Genomic DNA, 22,906 nt, shown 5'->3' with positions numbered 1-22,906 from the left:
GACTTCCTTCTTGAATAAACAGTAGACTCTAAAGAGTGGCCAGGAAGACACAAGTAGAAAAAATTTTCCAAGTTCTGAATCCTGGATGAGGTCAGCACAATGATTATATCCAGCAAGACTCAAGACAGTACCAGAATCTCTAACATTTCACTTGGAAAAAAGGCAAGAAGTTCTAAGTTCATATAATACAAAACAATGACCTCTAATCCACAGTGTTAATTCTTACAAACACAGAAACATGCACATTTTCCCAAATCATTTCCAAGTAAATTAAGGGGGAAAACTATGAGGATGCAGATACAATGAAGACGTCCATGCCGCCAGTGAGTGGCAAGTTAAAACTCCTCATCACCTGCACTGAGGTGACAATCGGATGGTAAAGTTTAGGTGTGCATTTCAGAAGTAACAAGTGGCTCACTTTAGTTCAGTAAACACCAGAACCAGAGCAGGGACCTACATGGTCCTGTGCCCAGTGAGGTGCTCAACATGAGAGTCCAAGGTACCATTGCTGGCTATCATACTCCACGGCACAGCCCACAAGGCCAGCAGCTGGGGCAGAAACCAGGATGGTATCGTGAATTCTAATTTGATCTTCAGCACATTATTTCTATCCAAATAACATTAATCCCCCTGGGTTCATTTTTTCTAAAGTAATGTTTAAGGCAGGTGAAAGGTTCTGAAAACTCCAGAAATGCGACAGAGTTACACGAATAACTGGATGGTCTCCAGTTCCACTTGGAGTGTAAATATAATCAGGCAATACAGCAATCTCTTAAAATGTGATGAAAACTGTCAGGAGTTAGATACTTGGATGTACAGTTTATCAGCAACAGAAAATAATAAACACATTTCAATATTCGACAAGCCAGGTAACAGTGTCACACACAGGAACATGTCTTGGGGAAGGACATGCCTTGGGGAAGGGCTCCAGACTGTGCCTCTGAACATGAAGCCCACTGGGACCATCAGGGGTACAAGTCAGGGCAGTCACTGAAAAGTTACCTTTAACAAAAGTGTTACTGCTGTCATTAGGCAAATTCCTTCCATCGACATTTTGCTATCTTTGTGTTTATGTTAAAGGGATATTTAAAACACTCAAAAATATGTGAAAGTCCATCAACTCAAAAACACAGATAATGCATACATAAACATACACTTATTTGCTTTTATTTAATATTTTTAGGTGTCAGATAGAAAACCAATAAAATCTCCATCAAGCAGAACCTGTCCTTAGACGCACAATCTAAGGTGCCCCCTCCCACCTAGTTCCCACTGAGCTCCAGCACAGCTCAGCTTCCAGAAGCATCCCCAGCAGCAGTGTTAGAACATACAGGATCATCGTCATATGAGCAGCCATCCTGGGAGCCCACTCCTCCCTGGCTCCCTCCCGCACCCAACCCACAGGAAGTGTGGGCCAAGAGGAGAAAGCAGAGCAAGGAGCTTCGGAAAGAGCTGGTGACCAAAGCACTGTTTCCATCACATCTCCACAGGAGCGTGCATACACGCACACACCCACACACCCCTCCATACGTACCCCTCACTTCTCCACAAACACACACATCACACCAGTCCACACACCAGACACATGCATACTACCATGGGTTCTAATGAATCGAAAAACACAATGTAAACGTTAGGAGCCCCTGGACTTTCTCAAAAGAGGCATTCTTATTAAATCTATCTTTCTCTTCAACATTTCTTTCCCTTTTATCAGCCACGTTCTCCCCTCTCTTTAATCATAATTAGCAATCATTTTATTTTATTATGTTGATTTCCTTTTTGGTGGGATGGGAGGTACTTGCGCCTGATGCCCTTAGAAACACCCGCCAGGCTCAGGGTCTGGCAGCTCTCCTCCCAGGTGAGTTGGCCTCACCTGACACTGTGCCTCAGATGCTATCCCTCCAGACTCCAGCGGGCCACAGAGGGTGCCAGGTGACAGTCTTGCCCTCTCTCACAGCACTAAGCATTTCTGTTGCCATTCTGCAATATTCACAAGCACAGTTCACATCCACTTTAGAAACACGTCTATACCAGAGGAAATAGGGGCGATGAACACAAATCTTGCTCCAAATGCAAAGCTGCTCTGGACTTGCTTTATCTTATAAGATGCTCAGCTCTTTTTAAACAGTCTAATAATTTGGAGACCATCTGAGTTTACTGCCACTCAACAGCTCAGCTGTGGAGCCTTTGGCAAACTATTTAACAAGTACTCAGTGGGCCACTTCTGTGTCCAGGCAGGGCCAGGGCTAGGGCAGCACAGATGAGGCAGTGACCTGCATGTGCGTGAGCCTGAGGGAGGGCCTTCTTGGGTTCTTGGATCTAGCCTGGTTGCAGGGATTAAAAAAGGGGCTACAACCTTGCAGTGCAACACAATCTGGATGATTAAACGTAAATAGCACCTAGTAATTCTCACCACAAAGGGAAACTGTGAGATCAGCCAACATTGTATATATTACTTACAACAAATTAACTTAAAAATAGTGCTTACAGATAAAAGAATTCCAAGGGATGTCCAATTTTCAGGTTGACTACAGTAGCCTCAAGGGTGCTGGGAGTCAAAGAAAAAGTCTGGGCTCTGTCTGCGTGGCAAGTTTCTGCAGTGGGCAGCTAAAGGGTGGCAGTTGGGCTAAGTGTGCTGGCTGTGCCCACTGCTCTCCGAGAATCACTGCTGCCCAGAAAGCAAGGTGCCCCAGCTCTCTGCTCTCCCTCACAGCAGTCAGTTAATAGTAAGGAGGCTGAATTCTTATCATTTTTGGAAAATCCTCTGGACACATAGGAGTTCCTAGAAGGGTGCCAGGGAAATGAACCACCAGAACATCTTGGATGGGCACAGATTGGGCTTCAGGAAAAGCATGGTGGTATAGATGATTCTGTACAGGGAGTATTGCAGGAAAACATGCACATACTACCTTTTCAAAATAGAAGACTACGAATCCCAGAGGTCTGCTCATCTAGCCGAAGATCTACAAATAAATCTTGGGTGTCACCATCAACAAATATTTCTTTTGTCTTTTCTACTGATAAGAAAATTCAGTTTCAGGAAAAAACATTTTTTTTTTTTTTTTGGTGGTGCTGGGATGGAACTCAGGGCCTCAGGCAAGCTAAGGCAAGTGCTCAACCATTGAGGTACAGTTGCAGCCCCAAAACAGAGTATGAGATCATCCTCCTAACCTTATCCTAAACCCAACTTCCACACTAGCAAAACAACTCTAGGACATCAGCTTTCTAGGTGACTAGAGACCAAATTTAGAATGCATTTTCTTTACAGAAAGGACCCCTTTAAACTGCAATTTCAGTCATAAAACTCCATCATACTTGAGCTGTTAAAAACAAAAAACAAAAAACTCCAAAACAACAACATTTCCCATCAGACTTTAATCATCTTTTCCTAGCACCATACTTGAAATGACAACCGACTGCCTTGGAAATCTGTTAGAATGTTGACTTGGGGAATTTATCCCAGCTTAGGAATAAAAAATATGGTTCTTTGTATGCTGATTCCCACAGACTGACAGTGGCTGCCTATAAGGCAAGTTATGTGGTATGTCCCTAAGCTCAGTGCCAGGGCACCACCACTGATGATCAATACTTGCCCAGGGCTCAGGAAGAGGTAGCTGCAGTGTGTACGCACGTACGGGAGGAAAAGAAACGGTAAGAAGAGTGACTTCCACGATCTGGAGGGCTAGCCTGCTGGGCATGTGTGCCTATGTTTCAAGAGGCACTGCTGTTGTGCTACTGAGCATTCCTAGGATAGTTATGAGCTCCTTCACCTCAGGGCAGAAGAGAAAGTTGGATACAATGAAGCTGGTCTCTCCTTCTAAGAGGAAAGCTGCCTGCTCCTTTCCAAGCAGCACCAGCCTGTGGGCCACAGGGGAGCCCCAAGGTTCTCTATCCACTCAGGCTGGCGCACCTCCATAAATCTCAAAGGTGAAAGGTTGAGAATGCTTTCCTTAAAACTTTGCTATTTGAGGTTGGGTCAGCCCACTGTCCACAGAAATACCATGCTCATCAGTAGGGTGCAGGCATACAGTAGACTTGATATTGCACATACATAGCTAACTTGTTCATAATCCTCATTCTCTGCACATGTGTTTCCTGTTCTATGAGAAGTTGAAAGCCAGGCACAGTGGTGCGCTCCTGTAATCCCAACAACCTGGAAGGCTGGGAGAGGAGGACTGCAAGTTTGAGGGCAGTCTCAGCAATTTAGTGAGACCCGGTCTCAAAATAAAAAAAAAATAAAAGCGGGGGACATAGCTCAGGGGTAAAGCAGCCTAAGGCTTAATCACCAGTATCAGATTTTTAAAAAGTAAAAAACAACTCAAAAGTTCAAGGCCTTATGGAATAAATACTAATCCAAAAGAGTAACATCAGACTCTGGTGGTGGTGATGATCCTAAGCAACCATATCTTGTGCTGGATCAATTCAAAGGTTTTGAGAAAAATACTGTACACACTAAGTCAGCATACCTAATATTGCTCAGTTACTCTGTTTCATGATATAATCTACAATGGCAGACTTACTTTAATTGGCAGTCCTAGTGGTTAGCATAAAAAAAAATTTCTAAAGCAAACAGGACTAGGAAAAACAAATAACGTTTTTTCTTGATAGTGTGAAAAGTATAAGAATAAATACAGGACTTGGGGTGTAGCTCAGTGGATGCTTGTCTAGCATACAGGAGGCCCTCAGTTCAATCCGCAGCAATACACACACATACTCACAAATAAATACAGACTAAACATTTCTAATCTGAAAATCTGAAATTCAAAATGCTTTGAAATTCAAAACTTTTTGAGTTTCAACGTAGTCACAAAATTTGGGTTTGGATGTAGCTCAGTGGCAAAGCATGTAAGCATGCTATAATGCTGTAGGACCTTGATTGGACCCCCCAGAAGCCCCCAACCCCCGAAAGTTGCAGATCATGGGGCATTTCAGATTTTGAGTTTTGGGATTAAAGATGTTCAACCAGCAAAGTTTATGCAAATATTCCAAAAATCTGAAAAACCCTGAAATATGAAACACTTCTGGTCTGTATTTTAAATAAAGGATACACTCAACCTATACAGGGAACTCCTTTATAAAATAGCATTCAGTCTTAGAAAACTGCTCCCTAGGTTTCATAAATTTATCATGAGTATATAACTTACTTTCACCTATTTTATAAGCCTGATTCTTTTACTTACTTAGTTTGGAGGCACTGACAAAGACTTGTTATGAGAAATGCAAAGTGAGTAAACAATGGCTAATTTATTATTGATGGGATGATGTTAAATTAAAAAAAAAAAAAAAAAAAGTTAATCACTGAGCTTTACATCCTGAGTTTTTCACTCTTTTTGTAACCGAGACTCCACAATGCACTATATCTTTTTAAAAACTTAGGCCCTGCATCTCATCATCCCCTCCCCTGACCCTTGGGGAGAACCACAGACTTGGGGTGGCCCAGGGCACCTGAGCAGAAAAGCCACTGGGGCAGCCAGAGCTCTGAGGAGGAAGGTCAGGAGGAAGAGGAAGTGCACAGAACCACCGGCCCCCCGAGTGGGTCCAGGAAACTTGCCAGAGTCTCTGCATTTCCATGGTGAAGCCAAGGATCGAGAGTCAAGGATCTGGCTTCAGAGCCTGGCCCTGTCTCCAGCAGCAATAGAAATAGGCCCCTGGGCTTCGGGTTCCCCAACAGCAGACGCTCCTGGTCCTGACCTGGGTGGGGTTAGTGCTGCATGGGGCACACTGCCACAGTAAGCAAAGAGTTGATGAATTTCAAGAAAGCAAAATGATAAAACCTAGGGGTTGGAAAATAAAACACCAGTATGTAATCCAGTTAGATTTTCAAAGGCTGGAATTTTTAAAGGGCCTAACATCCTATTTCCACCATGTAATAACTTAAATGATAGCTAGGCTAAGTCACATGAAAACTGAACGCTTTGATCACATGACTTAATCAAGACCAGGTTCTAAATGAACTCATGCCTTACATTGAATGAGAGTTAAATAATTTGAAACAACCTTTTAAGACTTCAATATGCCCTTGGATAATAAAGTCCTCTTGAAAAATTCTCTTCTTCTTGGTGACCATGAACAGGAACATACACCTGCACAGCACCAATCACAGACCACTGCCTCAGACACAGCTGCGCCAGCTGTCTGTGCAGCAGTCTCCTTCTGGAGTTCATAGAAAGAATGATCCTCCACAGGGACCCACCCTCTGTAGCTTACGGCTATTCTTCCATGAGCCAGTGATATGGTAAAGTCTGCGTGTGGTCCAGGAGTGACCCTAGGTTAGACCGTAAGTGTCAACAGGTGGAAATACAAACATCACTTCATCAGTCAACCAAGAATCCCTGGAATCCCTGGGAAACCTTTTTAGTTTGGTTTCACTGGAGCATGATCAAACCTTCTCCTCTCACTTGAAGCATCAAGAAGCGGCAGCATTCTCCCTAATACTAGTAAAATGTGTGATCAATTAATAGATATTTTGAGCAATGAAGACTAAACTGATGGTCTGTGCACCGATTATTCAGCTGCAATCTAATGGGCAGGTTGAGGCGGGCGTTTTAGTGCACAGCACCAGTTAGCATTAGGAGATGCCACTCACAAGGCTGTCACACAGGCTTGCTCTGAGCAAGTTGACAGCATTCAAACATAACACTCATGTAAGAGAGTCTCAGGATGAAAATCTCCCAGTGGAGAGCTGGGGTCCAATTAGGGTGATCATGGGTGGGGATGTATTACCGACATAAAATCCTTTTTATAGGTTTATTTTCCCCTCATGAATGTATGTAATGGATGAAGGAAGTCCTGTTTTTATCAGCTCCCCATGAAGACTGAGATTCCTAAGCTGCTCATAAAAATCTCACCCATTGCCCTCACAGTACTATGGTCTCTCACACTGAAACTCAGAGGTCAAGTTTACATATCTTTTCCACTCAGAAGCAAATTTTTATTTGTAACAGCAATCAGTAATACATTTTTCCCAAAACTTACATTCCAAGGGCTTTAACGAACTCAGCCTAAGCAAAGGCACCTGAATGATGAATGACCCCATCTGCTTCAGTTCTGACCGTGTGCTACCTTCCAACTCACCTTTCTAAAAAGCATGGCTCCCACCAAACCTTCCCTGGCTCCCTCATCTCTACAGAAGAGTCAAAACCAGAGTCCCCAAATCACCCGAGCAGAAAAGACTGATTTGTTCAACACCAACCCTCAGAAGCACCTCACGGTAATTATGTACTCTCTGACACGTGAATTTTAATTTTCTAATATACCAAATTTCAGATCTTCACCTCCATTAAACCACAGCCATGTCCCTATATCAATTATTCACCCTTTTATAAATAACCTGCTAGACACTCCAATAATAATGGACATGTTTTAAAAACCATTTTTGCATTCTCATGTACTATTTGAGGAACTCGGAATTGCACCTGGAGGTGGCAGTCCTCACTCCTCCACATTGCTGGTGTAACCCCAGCTGGGTCTCAACCTTTTGCACGCTGCCAATTGGCTCCCTTCTCCAAAGTAGGTCTGAGATACCCTCACCACGAATGGAAGTCCCAACATAGGGACGCCTCCCTCTCCTTCTCCCTCCACCATTGAGTCTTTATCCATAACTCTGTTTCCTGTTCTCTCTGACACATTCACTTTATCTCTCCCCTACTAAATCCTTCCTACTGATCAAATACCACAATAATGACCAAACTAATTAATTTCCCTTCTTATCAAGGAGGAGGAGGTGAAGAGAGGGAGGAAACAGAGGTAGAGAGGAGGTGGGGAAAGGGAGGGACCAGACACACCCAGCTCTCAAGGGAAGATGCCTGGAGTAGTCCCCATCCTTTTGCTTTCACCCATGTCCCCTTCTTCCTTTACCTGAGGTCTTACGTGCCTGCCTGAGTCCCCCCAGACCCATCCTGGTCTTTCCTTCCTCTGATGGCTCATTCTCATGTCCTCTGACCCCAGCAGGGGCTGGCCGGCTTGGAGCAGGGGTAAGAGCAGGCAAGCACCCCCAAGGCCGAGGCCCTGCCTGGGTCCCAGCAACACCCACTCCCTGTGCACTCTACACACTTCAGTCCTTCAGAAGGTTTGGCCCCACACCTGTTAGCACTGTAGCGGCAGGTCAGTTGTGCGTGACACCTGCTGGTTGCACACCCACAGTGGGGCGGGGGCGGGGGGTGGTCAATACTACCCCCTGAGCATGGCTGGCACTGCAACACATGATGATGCCCAATACTCTTAGGCCAGAGGGAAAGGGGACAGTCAAGCTGCCTCTGTGGGATGGCACAGGTGATTGCTGGAAATTCCTTGAGAGCCTGCTGTGGAAAGTTAAGTTGAGGTTTGGAACCCTTAAAGAAATGAACCAAATACCTTCTACCACAAAGCACTCCTTCCCAGGATGGCAGGCTAGGCATCACCAGCCACCAGCACAAGCCGGGCTACGTGAGAAATGCCATTTTTTTGTGAGCAAATGAATCATGATATGAGGAAAGAATGAGAACATGTACATGTAAGAGTGCCCACATCTCTGAGAAGATGTCATTTCCAACACTTGGTGTTCCCAGTCATTGAGGACAGAGGGTAGAAGGCAGGGACCCTGTGGGTCTGGCCTCACCTTTGATCAGCTATGGTAATGCAAGCAACTCAGCAGTGGTTCCCAGTGCAAACACCTCCAAGGAAGGGCAGTTGAGAGGTGCTTTGTCTAAAGCCTCACGGATCACCATTCTAGCACAGAAACTGCAAACGGAAAATTTAAGAATCTACTGAACTTTAAACCAAGTTCTGAAACTCAGAACCACAGTCAGGGCTGACCATGAGCTTCACCCCTAATGAGGCCTGCATTTCTCCACCATCCAGCAGGAATTCTGCAATCAAATATTTTTCCTTTAAAAAAGAATGATGTAGTAATTCACAGTTTCCATAACTTAAAATATTCTTATTTTAGACTGCATGTTTTAGGGATCTTTTCTATTTCCTAGTAAATGTACACTGGTTTTATATTGCTTACATCAGTAGATCAAATTACTGAGAGTAGAAAGGACCTCTTTTCCCAAAATATGACACAGGCCCACTAGCAGAGGAAAAAAAATGCTTTGGACCTCAACTCTGATCAATATTTCAAATGATACTTTTCAGAAGACTCCGAGGTAAATTAGTACAATCCTGTGATGACCCACTCAAGTCCCACAACCTCTGCCATGGATGCAGAGCCCTGAAGGACCTGTCTCCAGACGTTGGACTGCTGGAGAGAGCAGATCTGCACCTTGTCAACACCACAGCACAGACACACAAGCGTCCCAGTTACTAAGACGGGTAATTACAGAGAGTGACGGCCATTTAAGAGTGCTTTCAGATCAACATTCAGTTTAAAGTGTAAACCTGCTGTTTTATTATTTTACTGAATAAGCATCATTACTGGAACATTACTGAGGAAAGTCTGGCTTCTCATCCTGTCCTGAGGGCTCTACCCTGGCCTACCGCCCTGTGGACGGCCCGGCCCACCTCCTGTACACGCAGACTCTTGGGTCAACTCAGTCAGGATTCTTCTAAGGCTTTAGAAAATGCACAAGAGATTACGAGGTACCGAGGAAAACAAACAATGGATTGTTACAGTACATACATTCTGGTGGAAGTCTGTTCTTTCTAAAAGCAAGTCTCTCAGTTTTCTTTCTGCTTTCTGCCAAACTAAACAGGACTCCGTAAACATACTGACGAACTGGCCTATAGAGCAGGGCGGCCGGAGGCAGGTCTTTGTTGGCTTCATCTTCAATAGAAACAGCAATTTTGATTTCACCCTTTGCATGGAAGAAAGCAGAATAATATTGCACATTTTTCATGATGAATTTACAATCAACTCACAGAAACATACTGTATTATCTCCATTAATGACATTGCAATTCTATTCCAAATCAATGGCTTAACTGGCCTACACCAAGATGTATAGAGAGTTCATTTGGCAGTCTTGTGTCTAAATGTATGCTCAGAGCCTCAAAATAGGCCCTACATTACTCTATTCTTAATCCAAAATCAAGAACTAAAGAAAAGAAGAAGAAAATTCCAAGTCTTTGAAACAAGCTAAACAGATCAAGCCAGACAACAAATAGAATAGAAAATGTTGAGAACTTGAAACTTTTTTATTTAAGGGATCAAGATGGTCCTATGTAATAAAATTTATAATTTTCAAAGACCTGATGCAATACAAGGAATTCAGTATTCTGAAAATGAAATGGTCAGATTTTTTTTGTCAGGTTCTTTCACTAAAAATGACCACATATTAAAAATAATCTACCTAAGAGAACGCTCCATTTTACATATGTACTAGGTCTCTGCCTTAGTGTGGTAGGTGCTCAACGAACATCTCATTGTGGGCAAGGCCATGAGCAGCTACTACGGAAAAGGATCAAAGCATCCCACCTTGTTCAAGTTCCAGCCAATCATGTGACTCAAGAACATGCCTCCCAGAGGCAAAGGACCCAACTGTGTGGCCTTCAGCAATCCAGATTGTTCCAAAATTCTTTGGTACTGTCTTGGGTATTTTAAGGCATCAAAATACACCTCAGAATATTTTGTGGAAAAATTGTATTTATGTATATTCATAACGTTAAAATACATTTGTGATCTTCAATATCTGTTAAATTTATTTACTTAGTAATTTTGTAACATTTTTCTGTCATAGAAATTTAATCTCAAAACTGGTCATCCCTTCTCCAATACTCTCATATTCATTCATCCAGTAACACTCTCATCTAGGGATTTTCTCTCAGTATTATGCAGTTTTGACAATTCTCTGCATTACTATGAGGCTTCATGTAAGTACATGTCAGCCTGGACAATTTAATACCAGAGCTATTCAGTGCGTAGGAAATAGTATGCACTATAACCTAACTATTCCCTAAGATATTTTAAAAGTTGAACATTCTAAACTCTGAAAAGACAGGTTTACTTTTCTCAGAGTCATTACGTCAACATTTCCCCCTTGAAATCTGTAACACCAAAGAGGGTCAACTACAGCCTGCATCCTACATGTAGACCTAACCAGCTGTTGGGGACAGGAATCAGAATTGGCAGGGTGGGTACAGCAGATGACTCTAGGGTACCCTACATCTCAAAGAGTCCCACAGAGAACGTGTGCCATCTTTTTACATGTTATTTCCCATAATTTTGGTCCCTTAAGCCTATTTAGCAAAAACCTTTTCACAAAGTAACTTTTCACTTATCCTTTCTAGTTTACACTGAACCCCAAAATAATATTTACTTTACAACCACAATGTTGAAAAGTGATAGCATATTAATATCAAATAGTAAGATGAGATTTGGAGGTAGTTACAATTAAAAAATAAAAGAGTTGAGTAAATACTACTAGCTAAATATTCATGTTCTTTAATTTACACAAGTAAGCAATGTTTGGATTAGTCAACCAACAGTTTACACCTCATGAGTGCTGTGGAATAGGAGTCTTTTAAACTTATCGACTCCATTTTACAAACCACAGATGGATTGCAAAAAGCAGAAAAGCCTTACTATATAGTAGCACAAGTATTAAGGAAAGCACGTAAATAATACATGATAGTAACAAACCAATCCTGCGTGATAACTCTGGTCACTGAAGTAGCTTGTTAAATTGTGGGCCCAAGATTATAAATGCCAACATAAAGACTACAGATCACTGAGGAAATTTAAATACACATAGATACACTGGAGACACCAAGATTAAAAAAGAATGCCACACCATATGCACATATTTAAGAATACATTTGGAAAGATATTAGTAAAGTGAAATAATGACGCTGGGTAAAAAGGTTACTGCATTTTCTGACTATGCATCTGGTAACAAGATCCTATATCCAACAATGCTATTAGCACGATTAAATTTGCACTCAATGAAGTAGACGAACAAGTCAAAATACATGAAGTATTACCAGCTACTCATAAGGGGAAACGTTACTTTCTAAGGACAAATGAAAAAGAACTTAGATGTTGTATCTTACACATCAGAATTAAATCTGACATTACAGCACAAATATGGCAGAAAATCTGAAGTTGAAATCAGAAGAATAAAATTACAAGTTATAAAACACTGTAATGTGTCATTATTTCATTAGAAATTTCAAAAATATTTTAAACTAAGTCGAAGAAAGTAAGACTTTTTGCAAGGTATTTTTAAATTGTACATACAGGAATAAAATTTCAGCTTTTCTTTAATGCTTAGAAAGGAGAAAGTAAACTCTGATTTCAAATATTTTACTACGATAGAAAAATGATTCACAAAACGAAAAAAGGACAAAACACCTGTCAAATAAAGGGAATCACTCCAGGGCCCCTGGATAATACCTTCGTCAGGACGTGGAAGATGTAGGGGTACATCAGCCCCTTCTTGTGCCTGTGCTCGGCCACTCTTAGCACCTCAGGTGCGATGGGGGGCAGGGGAGGTGTGGTGATGTCCATGTGGTTCCTGGTGGGCATCGACAGGAGGCACGGGATTGGCTGGACTGTGCCCATCTGGCTCCCTTTGCCTTCCACCAGCTGGCTTCCTGAAGAGGCAGTGGAGGAACCTTCTGCCTACAGGGCAAAGGACAGGAGGGAGAAAAACAAGTTCGTGTCACATCTCCACTCTCAAGTGTTCCAGGTGCCTGTCCACCTGACATCCATGGAGGGTACAGAGTCCTATCTGGAGAGACCAGGTCTAGTGCCACTAGGGACAGAGCAACCAGAGAAAGTTCTGATCTAATCCCCTCCTTGGATTGCCTTGCACACAGAAATGCCATTAACATTGCCATCCACAGAGGAGAGTCCTATGCTCCCCGCTCCTCCTCTGTGTCCCCGCATGCCTCTGCGTTGGGTGGAGGCCTGGAGGCTCGACTGGGGAAGACGCTGCTCCTGACCTGCTGCTCTTGTCCCTTGGGACCTCCAGCTCGGCGCTGTTTCACTACCTCACTCAGCTCTCACTCACCATCGCCACACAGCCCAGTCTTCCATGTTCCTGCTTTCCTTGAGATCTTGCTAGTATTTCTACAAATCAAGACACTAACACTCTGAGAGGCTACCCAGCCTGACCATCATTCTGCAAACAACAACTCAGAACTGGATTCATATCCAGCCCGACTCAAGTCTTGCTCTTCACCGCCACAGCTGGTATTTAAAGAACAAAATCCTGCTGGTGGTGGCTGGGTGTAGTTCCAGCTACTCCAGAGGCTGAGGCAGGAGGATCGCTTGAGCCCGGAGTTTGGGGCAAGCCTGGACAATACAGCAAGACCCCAACTCTTAGGGGAAAAAAAAGAGAGAGAGAGAGAGAAACAAAACCCCAAACTCAATTACATAAAGGGAAAAATTAAAGAAGAAACAAAACAAACCCAAGCCAATCCTATCAAACACAATGAATGGCTCAGATCTATTGTTAGGTGGAAAATGCCCAATTTGTAACAACCACCCACCAAAACCTGGGATGTGTGCACAGAAAGGAAACACTGAGACCCCAGATGATTAACACATCGCTGGATTAGTGCCACGTGGTGGGGCGGAAGAGAGGCAGGAGATGCTTTGGCATAATCTGAATCTTCTGAATAACTGCCCAAGAGCAATTATTATTTGTACAATAAACTTTTCCTGATCAGAATAAAAGTTGGAAATACGAATTGCTTTATTGCTTGATTTAGTGCCACCCTAAAGGCATACATTTTCTGTTTTGGAACAAAATGTCTTTACAATGGTATGCAATTAAGTGCTTATTTTACCTTTAATATACAAGTGCCAAAATTAGTCTTAAAAAGACTAACTCATGGATAATTCATAAGTGTTTCTACATTCTCCCTCTTCCATAAAAATACAGAAGCAACTCAAAAGTGCTTTGGAAGGTGCTTTGAAAATAACAGGTATCTAGCATGAATTTTTGTTACTTATTTGTAGGACAATCATTTCAACAGCGAGACTATGTAACAGTTGAGTTTCAGATGAATGTCTGATAGTCAGATAACCCTGTATATAAACCAACCCTCTTCCAGCAGGTGTTCTGCTCCTTCTCAGGGCCCACAGGTGACAGGTGTGACTTTGCAAATTAAAAATATATTTCTAGAGATCATTATGAACAAGTAGAAATAGATAAGAAGGGAGAAAATGGAATTGGTTTATTTCCTTTTGTGGGGCAGGGAGCAACCAGGGACTGAACCCAGGGCACTTAACTATTGAGTCACATCTCCAGCAACCCCAGGATTAATTTACTGTTTTAGCTTTTTAAAATATAACTTTATTTATTTGTTTGTTTGTTTGTTTGTATGTTTGTTTATTTAATGTGGTGCTGAGGATGGAACCCAGGGCCTCACACATGCTAGGCAAGCGCTCCGTCACAACCCCAGCCCCAGTCCTTTTTATTTTTCCTTATTTTTTATTTTTGAGACAGGGTCACATTAAGTTGCTTAGGGCACTGGGTGCAGTGGCACACACCTGTAATCTTAGTCGCTTGGGAGGCTGAAGCAGGAGGATCAGGAGTTCAAAGTCAGCCTCAGCAAAAGTGAGGTGCTAAGCAACTCAGTGAGACCCTATCTCTGAGTAAAATGTTTTTTAAAAAGGGTTGGGGATGTGGTTCAGTAGTTAAGTACCTCTGGGTTTAATCTCTGGTACCAGAAAAAAAAAAAAAGTTGCTTAGAGCATCACTAAGTTGCTGAGCGCTGGCCTGGAACTTGCAATACCCCTACGCAGTCTCCAAATCTCTGGGATTACAGATGTGTGTATGTGGTGGTTATTTCCATTTGTAATGAACACATTCCAGGTGCTTTCATAGTTGGGTCTCACAGAAATCCCCCAAGAGAGGCAACTCAGACAGGCCAGGCACTTTGCCCCAGAGCAGAGAGGTGCACTGGGTACCCCTGCGTGCTGAGACAGACAGGCTGGGGGCAGCTCTCAACAACTACTTCCTCTCGTTTAAAAGGAAGGATTTTCTTAAAATTGACCACTCAGACAACATACCTAGAGTCAGAATTTAGAGAACAGAAGGCAAAGACTTTGTACCTTTGCTTGGTCTCCTGGGTCTCCCCGTGTCCTGAGGCCTCTGTGTGGCTTCCGGTCTTCTCCCAGCCAATCTTGTTCCCACTGATGTGGCTGAATGCAAAATGAACACCATCACTGATTACTGTGAACCACTATCCAAACAAGTTCATGATGACAAGAGGACCCAAACTAAGTCTGCAGACTTGTAATAATAACAATACTTCTTCCCATGCTTTACTCCACCCCAGAAATATTCTCTAGAGCTTTCTGTTGTCAAGGGGGATAAGAAATCACATCATTTAAGTGACAACAATCAGGCAGCGTAAGATTCAATGTTCCTGGCAAAACTATAAATAGGTGTAAGGTGGTGATATACACGTAGGGCATCCAGTCTACTCTGTGGTCAAGGCTGGGGAAGATGCCAAGTGGACCATCAGGAAGACAGGGGAAGAGCAAGACAGGAAGGAGAAGATGATGGACTTGGTGAGCAGAGAACAGAGAGTTAATGGAAACTTATTGGAGGAACGGTTTCATTTGGCAAAGTAGCAAAAAAAAAAAAAAAACCTGGAAGGGAAAGGGATGGGGCAGGCCCAGCTAAGCTGTCTCCATCAGCATCTGCTAAACCATCAGCATCTGCTAAACCGTGCTGTGACCCCATGATAGTCTGGAAAAACAACGCAGTGGGTCGAATGAGCATGTTAAAAAATGCAAATGGAACAGATCAGAAGGTGTCAGGTAAGTGTCATTCTCAGTTCTTTGTTGACTTGTGCTTATGGACCACGGTGTTGGTGGAGTGGTTTGCCATGGACCCCAGCAAAGTGAAAAGCTTCATCCTATAGGTTGCAGGTACCTGAGGAACCTTGAGCAGGATGGGCAGGGTACAAGCCCGCACTAGAAACCAGCAGACAGGTGACACCAGGTGGGGATGGCCAGGGCAACTCTAGAGGACCCTGCACTTGGTCCTCTGTGGCAGGCCTAAGCGCCCAAAGGACCACATGAAAACAGTGCTGGCCACAGGGCATGCCAACATGGGACACAAACCTGGCTTATCTTTCTAACTGACCTGCATGAACAAATGGACAGATTTTAATATTCATTAATTCTCCCATCTTCTAACCAACTTCATTTAAGTCCTAGTTTTTAAATGAAGGTATGAAAAGAGAACAGATGAGAAGACTGTCCCTCCATCTTAAACCAAGAGCACTATCCCACAAGACACAAGATGACACCCCAGAGTCTCATTCCAGCTCCTCAATCCCACTCACACAACAAGCCCTTCTAGTCAGGACACCACATACCTGACACAAGAAGATTGCTCCTCATGTCCAGGTTCTCAGAGTCTCAAGGGAAACCACTGCTCCTGTGCAAGGTTTCTACAAACTCAGGTACAACTTAAGAAATGAGAGGACCCCTGCAATGGCCAGGAGGCATCAAAACCAGGGCAAGCATCCCTGGAGAGTGAGGGTCCAGGACACCAAAAAGCAAAGAGGAAGCAGCTCTAATGGCCGACATGATGAGGCCTGGACCAATGCTCCTGGAAGCAGATCCCTGTCAACGCTGGCTGAGTGTGTGCTATCTGGGTGGGAGTCAGACATGGCAGCTTGATAACTGCTATGGTATGTGCGATGGGGACCTGGGGGATAAGTCACTTAATCAAGCTGTACACCTAAAGTTGTGACGACTGTGGCATATGATGTAAGAACAGCCAAGATTCTCTAACTGCTATGCATGTTCACTGAACACACAGGAAACTAGCACCCCAGGATCAGGAACTACAGACAGAGGAACAGGGAAGGCTGTGCATTAGGGAAGCACCAGTCAGGAGAGCGATGGTGACAGAGCAGTGGGAACATGGGGTTAAGGAATAATTAGCAGACCCCCACAAGTTTCTTTTAAAAAAGCAATTTACCTGCAGCCCTGCCTGGCTAAAGCCAACAGGAGAGGTTACATTCCTCAGCAAAAAACCTGTTATCTGCAGGAGAAATGTAGGCCCAAAATGCCAAAAGTGGGGACTCATGTGATGTTTACCCAAATCACATCCCAGAATTCAGGGAGACAAGGATACCTGCCCCAACTATAAATGCTCTGAGAACAGATTCCAATGAGAACCAGTTGGCATGGGCCAAAGTGACTTAGAGTTGTCCTGCACAGTGGAGACTTGCTATCAGGCAAAAGTCAAGAGATGGACCTGGACAAGACTCTTTGGAAACTTCCCTGGGACCCCCACAAAAAACTGGAGGGCAAGGCAGGAGAAAGAACGTCCTCCTGTCTGAGATGACCCACCCTCCCCACTGAGGGGTGTTCCCTTTTCCCTTTTTCCTACCCCTTCAGTAAACTCATGCTTACTACTCTGAGTGACATGTCTGAAATCTTTCTGGTGTCATTGTGAGCACCAGTGAGAAAAAACTGCCTTGACCACCACAATTTCGTGGCTCACTCTTCTACTGACCCTGGAACCCAGACCCACTGCCATACCACCAGAGACCCCACAGAACCTATAACTTGCCAGTCTTAGTGTTCTACATAGGTGATCAAACTGAAAATAATGTCATCTAGATGCTCACAGAACCTTCTAACAAACATACTGTAAAATCTAAAATTTTTCCCAAAAAGTCTCTTGTCTTGACAACAGTCAATCTTTTTTTGGTACCTGGGATTGGACCCAGAGGCACTTAACCACTGAGTCACACTCCCAGCCCCTTTTATATTTTATTTAAGACAGGGTCTTGCTGAGTTGCTTAGGGCCTCACTAAGTTACTGAGGTTGGCTTTGCACTCTCAATCTTCCTGCTTTGGCCTCCTAAGCCACTGGGATTTTAGGCCTGTGCCAACGCACCCAGCTGAAAACAGCCAATCTTCAAAGAAGTCCAATATACTTCAGTGGGATGACTACTGCTACACAACTTAAGACAACAATGAATGTGCCAAATGCCATACTTGGAAGAACAGATGGATCAGACTTCAGAACTTTTCCTTATACATTTATATTTCATCTTACACAACTGATAACATCTTAAAACTGTACTTAAATCAGATGTTTCACCTCTTCCTGTTCCACCCCAGGGGAAGAGGAAGTGCAGTGCTGGGTTACGTCCAGAGGGTGGCTCCCTCGGACCCGCATCTACATCCCCACAGTAAAAAACGTTTGGTGATAAGTTAGGCTCAGCAAGAAGGGAACTAATTGAGGCATGCACATAGGAAAAGGCACTGGACTCAAAGGAGATCCATTATTCCAAACTGTACCACACGCAACCTCAGGAGAGTTGGCTGTGGATGGAAGCTGCACACACTCAAAAAGACACTGCAGGTGAGCAACAGAAAAGACCACGTGGACTCTGGCAACCTGACCACACATAGCAGGGAGCCCAGCAGGGCAGGGCGGGCCTTGCAGGTTGTCAGAAAGCTGCCACGAGGTCTCGCTTCACTAGGGACATTTGAGGATGCTTCTGCATGAAAGCATGTCAGAGGTAGCAAACTGCTCTAGTCCCTGCAAGATCCCCTCCCCACATTTCCCTAGATAGCAGGGCAGTGGTACCAGGAGCAAATGAGCTGGTTTGCCTACCCCGCTGCCCCAGAGTATGATGTCAGGGAGACGAGAAGGAGTAGAACATGGAGGACCTGACTCCACCAACAGGAAGAGCAAAGGCAAATCATACCAATGATTAGAAATATTAAATTTAGGAAAGTAAAAGACAATCCACAGTAGAAATACCTGGAAGTGTGTGTGTGTGTAAAGTCAGATGTGGTCAAACTAGCAAGGCTGACTTTTGATAAGCCGTTTTCAGGGCCATCTGCTCCCTAACTCAACAGGACTGAGAACAAGGGAGAGAAGTCTTTGGGACCTGTGGGGCAGGAGGGCGAGGGCCCCAAGGCACGAGCCAGGAGGGCCTGGCCTCACTCCACTGGTGTTCAGGGTTCTCCTGCGAGGCCTGGTCTGGTCAGGTGTCATCCTTCAGAACCTTGATGACCAGGAAGCCTGCAAAGTGATCCGTGCGTGCAGACACCTACAACTCCCCTCGTCCCTAATTATGCTATTGTCCCTGTGCTCAGTCTTCTCCATGGAACAGGGCTGAACAGCACATAACCAGAAAACAGAGAGAGCACTTCCCCAGGCAACGGTGAGACATGGCTCACACTCCTTTTCTCACTGGCATCAGGGAATTGTGTGGTCACAGTGCTGCCCCTTACAGACCATGAGCGAGGGTGCCGATGTTGGCTGCTGTGACGAATTAATAGAAACGCCTTAGAGGGGAGTGGGTGTCTAGAGCACACACAGACCCTCTCACTACACAGATCAAAACTACTTTTTGCCAAAATTCAAAACAGTTTATATGAGAGGATAGTAGAAAGGTCACCATGTGTTAAAAAGTCAAAACAGAAATCTGTCCAACACAATAGCCCAACAATTTAAAAGAAAAGCCCATAGCTGCTCATTGTAAGCCACTCCCTCAGGCCCTGGCCTCTGGTGGCCCCAGATCCCAAACCAGGGAAACATGTAATTCTCTTTGTAGACCACAAGGTTTCTGAAAGGACTCAAAGTGGAAGGAAATTATCTGGACCCCCCTTAAAGGAAAAAAGACCTCAAGAGCATACTTCCTGGGATGTCATGTCAAAGCTAACAAAATGAAAAATTCTTCAACTATAATACATTAAAAACCAATCAATATTTTGGGCTTTTAAAAATAATAAAATGGTTTATTATCTGTAAAATGATACAACGATACATTAAGAAACCCCTTCCAGGAAAAGACCATGATATTCGGAACAATCTGCAGTTCCACAGATAGAGCTGCAAATATTTGGTTTTATATTGTTTCAATAGTTAACTTTAAAATAATAGTGATGGCTGCCATTTATTATGCACACTCATCAGTTTGTATAATTCACAAACAATTCTGTAGACTCCCAAAGACATGGGAGTGCACTGGAGTATGAAGCCACATAACCACAGACCAGGGGGTCAGCCCTTGACACTACTCGGGTACAGAGGATCCCCAGGGCCCTTGGACACTGACACCAAGCAGCTTGCCTTCCCAATTCATCCTCCACAGCCTGGACGTGGACTTACAGGGGTCATGCACAATGAGCTATGGGGTGTGAGTATGTGCAAAGTGTACACAGGAGATGCCACCATGCAAGCCAAACCCAAAACCAACAGTGTATGCCAAGACGCCCTGCTACACTGGGTCCCTCCTCTCCACTTCAGGCACACATACCAGGGATGAGAAAATGAAACAACCCTACACAAAGTTGAAATGTCCTCTCTCTGAATAGGACTTTCATCTATCCACTTAAAAATGTCAGCAATAACATGCAAAAACATCGAGGCAATATCAGGTGTAACATACATATTTACACTTAAAAGTAAGTAAACTTATAAATTCACATAAGTGTATGAAATATAGAAGAAGGAAGAAAAGGGAAAAGGGCAAGTGCTATCCCTAAGATAAGACCTCAGTCTTATAAAAACTCCATTTCAGTGTATGTAGAGAAATATAAGATGCACAAATTCACTAATACCTTGAAGAGAGTCACCTCTCCAGATGTGGGATATGGAAGATTCTCTATTGTATCTTCCAATGTTTCAATTCTATATAACATTGTATCATGATGATAATTTCAAAAGAAGAATGTAAAACAGAGAATTAAAAATTTTGCAACTTCATTTTTATTCAAATTCCATAAGCCCAAATAAATCTACAAAAATAATATAAAATAAGCACCTCCAAAAGGACTCAACCATAACAGGACTACTAAGTCTGACAGAGGCCAAATAGGGAAGAAAAACAAGACCATCACCTTAACTTAAAAATTTTAACCAAAAATAGAAGAAGTGTGTACAGATGCTACTCTGAAAAAAAGAACAGGGAAAATTATTCAGTGAGAGAACAACACATTTCTTTTCTATTCTACTGCTAAACTAACTGCCATGGGCCTAGGTAACTGGCTGGTCTGATCATGGCCAAAGGCACATTTTCCTCTTGGGACAAATAGCACACAGTAGAAGTTCCAGTTAGACCCAGGTTGGGCTTCCCACAGGCACACCTTCCCACATGGCTCATCTCTAGTCTCTGCTGGACAAACACCTACAGCAACAGCTGTGTGGCAGGACAGCTCCCATGCTCTGAGCCCCTGGCCTAACTGTCATGACTTCCACTTGACAGAATCTGGAAAAAGCCAACTGAAGAACCTGAAATGCTGAATGAGACTTTAAAACATAAAGGGAAGCAAAGGGATAAGCACAGGGACCACCCAATGCATGTCATGATGGCCCCTGGCAGTGTGGGCTGTCTGCCCTGTGGTCACCTGGGACCTCTGCACTCTGCTGCCTCCCGGGCAGCTGCCCTTTCTCAGGACATTCCTGGAGCATGGGGTGACACTCCCTGTGTACACGACCCACACCCACCTTCCTGCAGGTACTGAGCCACATCTCCATGATGGGTGCCCCTGGCTCTCAGACACCTATGGGAAGGGCTGAGGGGCACGGGGACCCTGCCAGGAGAGCCACGTCTCACCCTCTCCACCCACGGCACCCTCCGTAGTTTAAGAACGAATGTTTGACAATTTTATGGGTTTTAAAAAAGGTACCTTTTTATGTTTTAAGTTTCATTCCTTTGATCTTCTTAGTGAGGGTGAACATCCTTTTACGTGTTTAGTGATGTCTGTATTTCCTCTGAATTGCATGCGTCTATCTTTTGCCATTTAAAACATTTATCTTAATTTGTAGGAAGCACTTTTCTTTCTTGGTTGCCTCTTTTATTCTGTGACAGTCCCCATCACCCATCACCAACACCCTTAAAAAAAAAATGCCATGGATTTACTGTTGGGGGAACTAGGACATTTCTTTTGTAAATTGTCCCACAATCTGAATTTGACTTACTGCTTCCTTGTGGCATCATTTAACATGTACTGTGGGAATATTTCTGAATTGTAGAAACTGGCCTTTGCTTTCTGTTACTGGACACTCGTCCCATCCAGCACCCCTTGGCCCCCCAGGCAGTCTTAGGGGCACAACTTGCAAGGCAACTAGAAGGCCTCTCTCATTGGCTAATTCGTGGTCTAGAGATTTATACGTATTTCCACAGTCAATCTGCCGAAGGGGTTAAGATCACAGCTCTGAGGATCAACTGTTCAACTGCCCAGAGACTTTCTGACCCAAGGGAAAACAGCACAAAGTTGAGAATAAACTCATGCCCAAAGAAACACCAGGTCTCTCCAGCCCAGGGCCCAGTAGAGCACACTCGTGGCTGTTTCCTGTGGCACTGAAGGCATCCAGTTGTGTAAGGCCCAGCCCTGGTGACCAGCTGTCAACCTCCTACCCTGCCCTCCTGCACTCGACCCACACGCTCCTCCGCGAGTTGTTTTCACTGACCTGCCTCAGAACACACCCACCATCCTGTTCACTGTAAAAAGCAAGTGCTCAAGTATTTCTTGGCCAAGTAAAGGATAATTTCCTTTCCCCTCAAAACCATCCTGAAAGCGCAGAGTAGGTCTGTGGTCCTAATTCAAGTTCTAACCAAAAGTAAACTAAAGTCCTGACTTGGTATTCCTGCTCAGTTTTTTGGTTTATCTATGTTTATTATTATTATTTTGGTACTGGGGATTAAACCCAGGGGTGCTTAACCACTGAGCCACATCCCCAAGCCCTTTTTATTTTTTATTTTGAGACAGGGTCTCGCTAAGTTGCCGAGGTTGGCTTTGAATTTGTGATCCTCCTGCCTCAGTTTCCGGAACTACTGGGATTACAGGCATGCACCACCATGTAAAAATCTTTGTTTTATCTTTAGACAGGGTTTCAATGTATTGCCCAGACTGGCCTCAAACTCCTAGGCTTAAGTGATTCTCCTGCCTCAGCCTCCTGACTAGCTGGGAGTACAGGCACATACCACTATAACTGGCTTTTGAGGTTTTTTTTTTTTTTTTTTACTACAAAATCAATTCTCTGT

At 43.8% G+C, this 22,906-nt stretch overlaps 1 protein-coding gene across 1 annotated transcript in view; it reads right to left on the bottom strand.

Annotated features, from left to right (window-relative positions):
- Nucleotides 1-22,906, bottom strand: part of Fam120a (family with sequence similarity 120A) — a 101,386-nt gene that overhangs the window by 22,679 nt on the left and 55,801 nt on the right. Inside the window, 4 exon segments of the mRNA XM_047526475.1 lie at nt 9,602-9,776; nt 12,313-12,540; nt 14,983-15,015; nt 15,018-15,072. Coding sequence (XP_047382431.1) covers nt 9,602-9,776; nt 12,313-12,540; nt 14,983-15,015; nt 15,018-15,072 — 491 coding nt within the window.

This window comes from Sciurus carolinensis, chromosome 15 (genome assembly GCF_902686445.1).
Source record: "Sciurus carolinensis chromosome 15, mSciCar1.2, whole genome shotgun sequence".
Taxonomy (NCBI): domain Eukaryota; kingdom Metazoa; phylum Chordata; class Mammalia; order Rodentia; family Sciuridae; genus Sciurus; species Sciurus carolinensis.
The sequence above is the reverse complement of the archived record's forward strand: the minus strand, read 5'-3'. Positions and strand labels throughout refer to the sequence as shown.